This window comes from Microtus oregoni, unplaced genomic scaffold (genome assembly GCF_018167655.1).
Source record: "Microtus oregoni isolate MIOR12 unplaced genomic scaffold, Mior012 000038F_ref0000394, whole genome shotgun sequence".
NCBI classification, from domain to species: Eukaryota; Metazoa; Chordata; class Mammalia; order Rodentia; family Cricetidae; genus Microtus; species Microtus oregoni.
This window is the reverse complement of record NW_024543097.1, coordinates 20,709,482-20,720,439: the sequence shown is the minus strand read 5'-3', so window position 1 is coordinate 20,720,439 and position 10,958 is coordinate 20,709,482. Positions and strand designations below refer to the sequence as shown.

Below are 10,958 nucleotides of genomic sequence, written 5' to 3'. Positions count from 1 at the left end.
CGAAATAGAGTGATGATATGCTGGCTAGCCACAATTTCAGACACTCAAATCTATTTTAAATTAAAACACACATTAATATTTGACTGTAAAAGTAGTACTTTTTCCAGCATGATGTGCTTTGACCATATCTCAGGAGCACATAGAATAAACATTATTTATGATACTGGAAAATAAATTTAAGTACAAAAGCATCCAGAACAAATAAAGTGACCTCTCAGCTTATCAAGCATCTCTTATGATTCCTTGATGGAGTCCTGCAAAGATTCAAAATTGTAGAATGTTGAAAGGGAAGTCATAAAATTACTTCTAAAGTGTTTTACAGAAAAGAGAGGCTATGTTTGAAAACATAAATTTGAAAGTTATTGAAAGGTATGGAAAATGCTTTAAGTAACTAGTCCTTCCAAATCATCTTCAGGAAGTCAATAAGCAAAGGGTCGCGATTTGTAGATGAATTCACAAATCAGCAGGTGGCCCTAGAAACTGTTGTATGTTCAAGTCAAGGAGCACACTAGCCATGGACATTAAACCACACAGCTATATTTGCTAGTGCAAGTGTAAACCCGAAAGAAATTGCAGTGATCTGTGTTGTGAAATGTTCCAGAGTCAAAACCACACACAAAGTATTCCACCCCCAAACTGTTAAGGACTTCCCAATATTAATGTTGGTATGGCAATTACTCATATATCCATGAATATTTTTTAAAACAAATGTTTAGATCAATAATTGATCAGTAAGGCTGAGATGGAGAGGTTCTAAGCAGTAGTAAAGACTTCATAAAATCAGCCACCTAAACATTGGCATGTGAAGGGAAATCGAAGGCGCAGATAACAAAGATTAGAGGAAAAATTGAAAAAAAAGTAATTTAATTTATTTTACAATTGTACAAATGCTAAAGCAAGAATAGATAATCACTATACACAAATGACAGGGAACAGTGTTGAACAGGATACCTACCGAAGAAGCTTTATCTTCCCATTCCACGGATGGTATAAGAAAGACTCAGTAGCAACGATCCTATGCAGCAGAGCTATCTGTAAACACATTTTTCCTTCCTGCTATATACATTTAAAACGCTTGTGCTTTCAGCTACACAAAGAAACAGGATTTCTTAAAAGGTGCTACGTATTGGAGAAACACATGGCCTAGACCCACAATCAGAAAAAATTGCAATTTAAATACATTGCCAGCTTGAAGATATTTTTTTTTCTTTACTTTTGTTTGGAGAGATTTGAACATACTAGTCTCTTTACTATTACTCTAGGAAAGAACATATAATTTAGCTATAAAGTAGGTCTTCCTTAAAGCAGAGTAGTAAATGAAGTCTCAGAAGAACTTCTCTTTTTAAAGTGGGTCATGATCTCCAGGGAAGATCACAGTGCAGACCCTGAAGATATGTATAACACACATCAAGTTGTGCACATATTACAGACTCAGTGTGTACACACAGATATACATATATAACATGGTATATATGCATCACACATGTCTATTTGTACTATATAGATATATTTATAGCACGTATATAATAAAATATCTATTTCTAGAAGGGTTGTATTTGGAGTTTGTTTATCAAATACAAACAATGACCTTTACCTGTTTTTATTAAAACCTTGGTATATTGACAACATTTAATGGGTAAACTTCCAACTTTGTAGAGATAACAGCTAACTATACACAACGTTTCCCATCCCCCTTCCAAAACTATAGATAGTCCTGACAGGTATCACATGAAAACAACTCTGGGAACCAAATATCACATAATGTGTGTTATGAATAAAGTGGCACAACTAGAAAGAAAAAAATCACTGCTCACTCCTTCTTCAGTAGTAGCTGAGGAACTTGTATGTACACTACCCTCGGCACTTCTTAAATAAAGCATTTCTGTAAGCATATATGTAGAAGTTTTCAACAGCAATCCATATACAGTTCATATGATGTACAATGCATGAAGACATTCGAATGCCCAGCACTTTCCCCCAGAAAGAAATTCTTCCACGGTAGTTTCGTTATTCCCATGGGCTGCATCACTGGATTGGCCCTGATCATCTGTTACTGATTCACATTTTCTTCCAGCAACTTGCTATTAAGTACAGATCATACTGAATAATAATAAGAAGAATATTTCTGTGGTCTCTTCATGTCAATAGCACAGTAGCAACCATGTGACCTCAATGACTGCGATATATCACAGTCATTTGCCTAGGCCTTCCCAGGTGCATGACTAAATCATGAAAAAGGAAAGAAAACATTAAAGCTGTGGGCATATCATATAAAGGAAAACACAGATACTTCAAGTATATACTTATAATTTGATTTTGTTATGATCCCTCAGGCCATCGTGTGTGTGATATTGTAACTCTTTTCCTCGCTTGAACTATTAGCCTTCATCGCTCTCTGCCTTTTCCCTGTAAGAAGGCCGTGATGGGGACCGAAGTGTGAGGGCGAATGCAAAGGTGTATGTTAGAGAAGAAGTGCTCTCACGCGGCATTTCCACTGTGAGCACTAAATACCTTCAAATGAATCCGCTCTTCTGCATTGAAAGTTCCCTGAGATGAACAAAAGTAGTTTTCTTTCAAATCTGAAGCCCTTTGGATGCTGAACATTTTCCTAACTGGGCAAGCGTTTAGAGAACACAAAGTGTGGGTGAAGAATCCATGTGAAGACGTTGAAAAGGCACTACCCAATGTGGCTAAGGGATGAACAGCAATGTAGGGAATGGTGGATGGTGTGGTGTGTTTACTGGGGACTGAATGTTGTTTAATCATATATTTCTTCTTTCTGAAACTGCAGTCAAAAGGCTATGTTGCTGCTTTCAAATACATACTTTGAATAAGTGCCAAGTTGGTATATCCTTGTTAAATTAGACTTGTGACTTCTAGATTTCTATGGAATTCATGTTACGTGCTGCTGGGAATACTTATCTGCACAGAGTTCAAAGTAAATTTTATGTTACCCACTTTTCAATTGTCAAATAAATTAGACTTTCAATAGGCATTCATATAACATGTATCTAATACTTTCAAATTTTCAAGTAGATAAGGATTTTAATGACAAAAGCATGTTGAGATTATCCATAGTTTTTAAAAATCTTCCATATGCACTCAGTTTTGTTTTGTGATAGATATACAGATTCTCAGAAAATGTTCTTTTTATCCTGAGATTCTGCAGATTTTTAAAAGCAATAAAAGCTATTATTAAAAATATTGGTAACTGCAGTACTGTGACAATTCTTTTCCATAGTATGGATACATATATGTATACTATATACGTACATTTCCCCTACTCTCTTCATTCATTTTGAGATTGCCTGTCCTACAAAAAAACAAAACATTCACAGTTTTCATACTATTTCTGCTTTCTTCAGAGTGCCTTCCCCAAGAAACGAGAAGTCATATGAAGTTGCTGTGGGCCAAAGCAGAAGTGAGACCGTAGCTTCTGCTTTCAGAAGAAACAGAAAACGGGCCCACCGGTCACTTCAGTCACGTATCTAATCATTCTAAATTACCCCATGAATAACTTTATGTTTTTTTAAAATGAAGTAATAATGGAACTGTACTTAACTGCAAAAAAATAATAATCCTTGCCGATTGAATTCATTTTAAGTGCACAATGCTGATATATTATTATTAAACTGCTTTGAATTAACCATCTCTTCTGAAAACAAATCTCAATTAGTCATGTTACTTTGTAGAGAGAAATCTTAAAATTGTGTTAAGTGGTGCACATTGATCTTAGCATCTGAATAACCAGGATGATATCTCAGAACTAGTAGTAACATCTCAGCTATACCAACCCAACATTTATTCTACAGGGCAATGTGTTTCCACGAAGATATTAGAAAATATCAAAGGTATAAATTAAAAGGATTTGAATTTGAAATTTTTTAAATACTTAGAGCCAAGTTTTATAGCAACGATGTGATCATTTTAATAATATATCCCTTTAATGTAAGGAAAATGGCATACTGTGTAGGAACATGGTTTAATCTTTGGTACCAAGAGCAACTTTGCAATTTTTAAAATATCACTCCTTCACAATAGTTTACTATTATTGAGTGCTATATTTTGGCTGGTACCTGCCACACCATTGATACATAATCCAGAGATTTATAGCTGTGCAAAACAAAACAAATAAACAAAAATTTGGTGTGATTCCTGCTTAAAAAGCAAAAGAATTTTAAAAAGGACTGTTTGATGTTTATTTTCCCCATCTATCTGTGTTTCCCACTTCTATACCTCAAATAAATTTCTAAGCACCCTATACCCCAACCAAAATAAGTTTCAGAAGACAAACACAAACACAAGCAGAACCTAAACACGATCATCATTCTCAGTGTCCTGACTAAAAGTTCCCTCCAGTTTCTTCATCTCATGGATTTCATTCTTTGAACTCGTTCCTTCTTCGATGTGGTGAGTAAGGATGCTTTAATTTCCCAAGCGCCGAGTCGTCTCCATGGTTCCGCTTCCAGTGTGCTTGGCATTACAGTGGCTGCTCCACAGTGATGAACGTATTCGCTTTGTTAATTAATGATGAGTGTACTGTTGGATCTTGTAAACACTACTGAAAATACATTCAAACTGTATTCTTCGTGGAAGTGGCACTTACAAGGACCCTTGCAGTCAGAATATTTGCTAGCTAGAGCACTTTGCAGGTATGTCATCAGCTGGTGGTGGGTTCACACGGACTTCCATTTCAGTTATTCAGTCAGTTGGTGGAGGCAGAAACCCAGCCTTGTTTTGGATCCTGTTTCTAAATCTCCAGAAGCATCTTTAGAAAAAAGTTTGCATCCAGGTTTTACCCTTCAAAATGTGCTTTATTGCTTCATGCACTTCCCCGTGGTCAGTTTTAGCGCGCCCCTGTTGTGCAGCACATTCAATGTTTTAAATTCTAGTGGCATTCGGTGAGGACTGGCGTTGGAAAAGTATCTATATTTTAAGTCGTCATAGTAATGGTATTTGACAGCTTTTCCATTCAAATCCTTAGGGAAGGGCCAGAAGCCATACAGGTGAATTTCATCACAGAATCTGGTAGCCAGTGTGTACATAAGGAGGCCTGTGCTGGGTCTCTTGATAGGAACTTTGTTGGTCAGCCAGTAACTAGGGGAAACAAAAACAAAAGTAAAACAGAAGAAAATGTACAGTGGCATATAATATATTCTATAGAAATTACAGCCTATAGCAAACAAAATGCACATTTGTCAATAAACTTTTCAGTGATTAATGCAAGTAGTGTTTATGTACTTAGAAAAATTTATACTTTTATGGGTTTTTTTTGGTATTTATTATCTAACAGATTTTTGAGTCCATAAAAACAGCCAGAAGACTAAAAACATAGGTTATTTCTGTTCTATAATACCCAGTTCTAGATTGATTAGGGATAAACATTTATTCAATATTCAGAGTAGAATCTTCCAAGAAAGGTATAAGTATCACTGCAGAGGCACAGCATTAAGGACCCAACTTTGACTGTCAGCAGTCACATTAAGGCCTGGGATGGTATGCAGAGATAGGTGGATCTAGAGTGTCACCTGTCACCTTGTCAATCCTGATTGGTGAGCCACGGGGCCCAGAAGTCCAGCTAGAGACATATTAAGAAGAAGAAGGAAGGGAAAGAGGGAGAGATGGAGAACGGGAAAAAAGATGTACAGACAGACAGACACATACTCACGCACAGGCACAAACAGAGAAAGAGAGGGGGAAGGGACATTCTTGAGAAGCAGCACCCAAACTGACCTTCCGCTTCAAACATACACATGAACAGCCTCAAACACACAAAAAGAGCCAAATGTACGGTTAACTGACTTTTTCAACTCCAGTCATAAAACCGTATTTTAATCATGAATATTTCTTTACCTCAAACACACATACACAAACACACACACACACACACACACAGAGAGACATGAGCAATAAAAAATAAATCTAATTTTATAATAAACTAATAAAGAATTCATTCTTTATATAATTTATACTTTCAAATTTTTTATTGATAAAATATGTTCCCAGACAACTTCTGTTTACTCCTACCCCACCTTTTTATTTCCTGCCACTTCTGCCACCTATTATTCCTTCCTATAGGTCCCTTCCCACATTCCTGCCTTTTTGTTTTATTTTGTCACCCTTGGTTTTTAACCAGGACTGCTGTGGGACCATAGTTTCTTTTTAAATAGGTAAATGCATCTCTACATTGAACATTTTTCATAACATTAACTGGTAACCACAATAAAATGCTTCAGAATGTTCAGATCCATTGTCAAATTTTGCTGGCCGTAAACCCTGCAAATCCGCAGTTAACCATCACCTTTAGTAGGAAGGGAGTTTCCAACGCTCTGGGCACACTCATTTCCTTAAAGAAAATGGTGTCATGAGAAAAACAACCAAAAGGGGAAGAGTGTGACTGTCCTGTTACTTTAAACTGGTTTTGCTTAAAAAACAGTATACTTAATATATGTATGTTTTTAATTATTGTCTTCACTATCATCTCAAACTTTGAGAAATATCCCTGCTTTCCAAATGTGAAGAGGTAATTTTAGATACTGCCCATTGTTTCTCTTACCGTGTTACCTTTGGATTTTATGCATTATCTTCTCCTTTTAGAAGTTTTTATTTAATTTTAAAAGTATTATGAGTGTGTTCATTTGTTGTTTTGTTTTGTTTGTTTGTTTTTTGCTTGATTTGCCTGCATGTATGTCTGAGTATTACATGTATTGCATACATGTTTAGTGTCAGTGGAGGCCAGGAAAGGGCATCTGAACCCCAGAAGCTAGGTTACAGACCGGTGTATGCAACCAGGTGAGTGCTGACAATTGAACACAGGTCCTCCTGAGGAGTGGCCCATGCTCTTGACCATGGAGCCATCTGCCTGGGTCTCTTTGCAGACAATTTAATGAAATGGTTCATAGAAGTTCAAATAAATTTTGAGTACTGACTATGAAAACAATCAAAAGAAATTAAATGCTATTTTATCCCAACAGCTTATCAACATAATTGCTTTCAAAATTGACCCAAAACATGCAAAACAGGGAAGACATATCAGTCTTGTTAGTGTCTTGACTTTCCTACTTTTTACTATTTATTTCAAGTATGATTGGTGTGATGGTCAATCATCAGCTCCAACTTACTGCACTTCAAATCCCCGAGGACACTGCTCCAACCCTTTCTGGTCTGTTTGTGAGCATTTCTGGAGCAGACTTCCTAAGTCTGGAGAACTCATACCTCAGCTGGTACTGCGCCATGGGCTAGCAATCCACAGAGAATAACGGGGAAAGGAGAAGATGAGCAGATCTCACGCTTTTCCCTTTCTCTGCTTCCTGAAACCTCATGCCATGAACTGATTTGCCAAGTCTTCCCTACCATGGTGGACCCCTGAAACCATAACTCAAATGAATCTCCCCTTCTTTAACTTGTTAGATTATGCTGACTGAAAAATCGATATAATTGGTCTTACACTTTCTGCTGTTTCTTTGGTGGTGGCATTTAACTCAGGGCCTTAAATGTGGAAGGAGACTATTTTAGCACAACACCCAGTTCATAGAAATTTATGCTTTTTTTAGGTTTTTTTTCATTTGATAAATGCCAACTCTAAACATTTTGAGATATGTAAAATGTGTTGCAAAGTTATATCATTACAGCTGTGCATCCCTGTTTTCAAAATATATGAGTTATAAATATTTTTTAAAGGCAGACTATCTGGATCCTCTTTTGATCAAATAGTAGATAACCAAGTAAAACTCATAGCCTATGTGTTGTTAAATTCATTCAGGAACCAGAGTGAATCTGCTATTAAACCTTAATGTGACCCTTTAAGGAGGCTGGTTATGAGTCTCTGTGTGTTCTAGTAAAGCAGAGGTTTTACACATGGTATGATTATCACAGGAAAGTTTAGATGATTTGAGAATCGTCACAGTGGTGAGGTAGTGAAATTGGTAGTTTTGAAAAGATGCCTGTGTTATTTACAACTGCCGAAGTGAAGCTTAGCAAAGCCAATGCAAAGTCAATCTGAGCAAAAATATTCCCATCAATGGTACTGATTGCAAATGTTTGGCACTACAATAAAAGTTCTACGGAATCATTTCTAAAGTGAAAACTGTATTACCAGCAGGAAATAATGTAGTAGTTTACTATTTTTGAGAATTCATGTCCTTCTTATCAATAAATATGTTCTATTTTATAATTCATAAGAAATCCTGGAAGTTCTTTAACTATTTTTGGGCAAAAATATATGAGAAAAACTATAAGCCACATGATTGTTAAGTGCAATGTCAGCAGGAAATGCTGAAAGAAAATTATCTACCTAAATGGTTCAAAACAGGGTTAGAGGTATATGAACATCCGAAAATTTTTAACCCAAGGATTTCTTAGTAGGACACTACAGAATATAATTGAAATTGTAGCAAAGAATCCTAAAAGTGTGTTTTATCTGGAAATAGTTTTGGAAACTTGTAATCCAAATAAATTAATTTATGCAGTTAACAATGTAGACTTAATAATTTAGCATTAGCAATGCTAATAGAGAAGCAACTTCATTAGTAAGGCCTGGCTTCCTAATGAAGGCACAGCTATGTCTCTATTTCCTGTCAATTATAAATAGAATAGCAATGAACATGGATGAAGAGCAATGAAGCAGGTATTTATATAGTAAGATGGACAATCCTTTGGCTATAATTCCCCAAAGTGCTGTAACTGAATCATGTGGTAGTTCTATTTCTGGGTTCTTTTCAGCAACCTTCATATCACACTGAGGTCTATAGAGGTTGTAGCAGTTTTCACTAGCACTGAATGACTGTTCCTTTTCCCTCACATCCATGCCATCCTCTGTCCTCATTCAGGGTTTTGATTCATAGCTTTTCATCTTAGTCATTAGGAAAGATGAATTTTCAATGTGGTTTTAGTTTTGATTTTTGTGAAGACTAAAAATTTTGAACACATCAAATTTTTTAGCAGTCTGTATTTCATCTTTTAAAACTCTCTGTTTAGTTCTATGCCCCATTTGTAACTGGATTGTTTCTTTTCTTGATGATTAGTTATTTATAGTCTAGACGCTAACCCTATGTCAGATGTATAAATGATAGTGCTTTCTCCCATTCTGTAGGCTGCCTCTTCACTCAACTGATGGCCTCCAGAGAGAACTAACGAAACAGGAAGGGTTGGTTAAAGAATATGTGGACTGGGAGAACCAGGCAGAGGAGGACATATGGAATGGATAAATAGGTAGAAAAGGAAATATGGGACAGATAAACTAATACTAAAGAATTATTTTAAGTGATATGAAAATCTAATGTTATAAAAGCTTCCTATAATACATATATAAAATAGACTGAGAGAATGAAATAGTCCTCTAGTGTGATGACAGTACCCCTATAGACACAATAGGCCAAGAAATGAAAAGCCCAAGGTGAAGGAGTGGGTTACATTCTGGAATTTCTGACTAACGTGGAAGTGGTTCACGTACCCCCAATATTACAGGTCACTGCCATTGTTCTCCACAACCCGCCATAAATTTATAGTAAAGCACAACTTCTGAAGACCAGTGATGGAACCCAACGATATAAAACAGTTGTTTCCTTAAAGCCTAACCCTACTAGCTAACTTTCACAGTGCTCTAATGAACTCCATTCACTACCAGAGGGGAATGGTAATTGTCAGCCTTACTAAGCTGTGAATCCTAGGAGTTATAATAGCAAGCATCCTGAAAAGACATGCCCAACAAGGCAATAATGACAAAATTGTTATGGGAGTATCCAATCAGTTCTTCCTAATTGGATTTAATGTCTGCTTCACAAGATCAAAATTCATACGTGGAACCATTATTGGTGCCCAAGACCCATGATGAGATAAATCATAGATCATCAGAAGGAACTTATTATTATTTTGCCATAGAGACACAGTATTGAACTAATTCATAGACTATTGCTATACTTATAGATAAGTACCTCTTAAGCTGCATCGGAAATTCTGCTGTTGTTTTGACCCCATGCCTAAAACCTGTGCAATCTCAAGGCAGATAAAATTCCACCATGGTGGAAGGGAGGTTGGCAAGAATTCTCACCCCCAAATGATAAACTATTGGCAGCTGCTGATAGCACAAATTGGACCCAAATTGTTTTTTGTTTGTTTGTTTCTGTTTTTGTTTGTTTTTAAATGAGGGCAAAATTTGGGTGATCACGAAAAGAGGTGAGTAGGCTCAGAATACAAAAAATAAAGTTCTCAAAGATTTACCAAAATAAGTTTAATTTTTAAATGCCAGACACACATTTAGATTCTACTGGCATACATACTTGTAATGAATATGAAAAGCAGAAGATTCCTGCCAACTAATTACCACAGTGATATCTGAAAATTTCGAGACTAATACCCTTTCTTTTCCCATCACAAATGTCTTCCCTTGAAGACAGCAGCCACTCTAGCTGTACAGATCTAGGAACTGGAAGAAAGCATTACCTCCAGCTGTCCTCCTTCTGGGTAGAATTAGATGGCCATCTGTACTGTGGTTTTATATCCACTAATTAATAGTCCTACTCAGTGCCTAGCTCTTCCATACATTTTGTCACACAGGTGATCCTTTAGGCTAAATGACCCTATGTGAAATTTCCTACCACTTTCTGAAAGGATTTAAAGACCCTATTTTATTTAGGTGGATTTTTTTTTGTTTGTTTTGTTTTGTTTTGTTGTTCGAAACAAGGTTTCCCTGTAGCTTTGAAGCCTGTCCTGGAACTCCCTTGGTAGACCAGGCTGGCCTCGAACTCACAGATATCCGCCTGTCTCTGCCTCCCAAGTGCTGGGATTACAGGAGTGCGCCACCACTGCCCGGCTTTAGGTGGATTTCTTAAGGCTGACCTCTGGACCACTATGGTCATTCAGTCCATGATGGTTACCTCTCTTACTTTTACTGTTCCCTATCTCTCCTAATGAAGCTTTTCTCCATCTTTGAAAGGATGCTTCTCCAATCATTTAAGAAA

The 10,958-nt window shown here is 36.6% G+C and overlaps 1 protein-coding gene across 1 annotated transcript in view; it reads right to left on the bottom strand.

The window, feature by feature from the left end:
• Window positions 1–847: 847 nt before the first annotated feature.
• Window positions 848–10,958, bottom strand: part of St8sia4 (ST8 alpha-N-acetyl-neuraminide alpha-2,8-sialyltransferase 4) — a 98,582-nt gene continuing 88,471 nt past the window's right edge. The window contains 1 exon segment of the mRNA XM_041632005.1: window positions 848–5,097. Coding sequence (XP_041487939.1) covers window positions 4,815–5,097 — 283 coding nt within the window. The 3' untranslated portion in view covers window positions 848–4,814.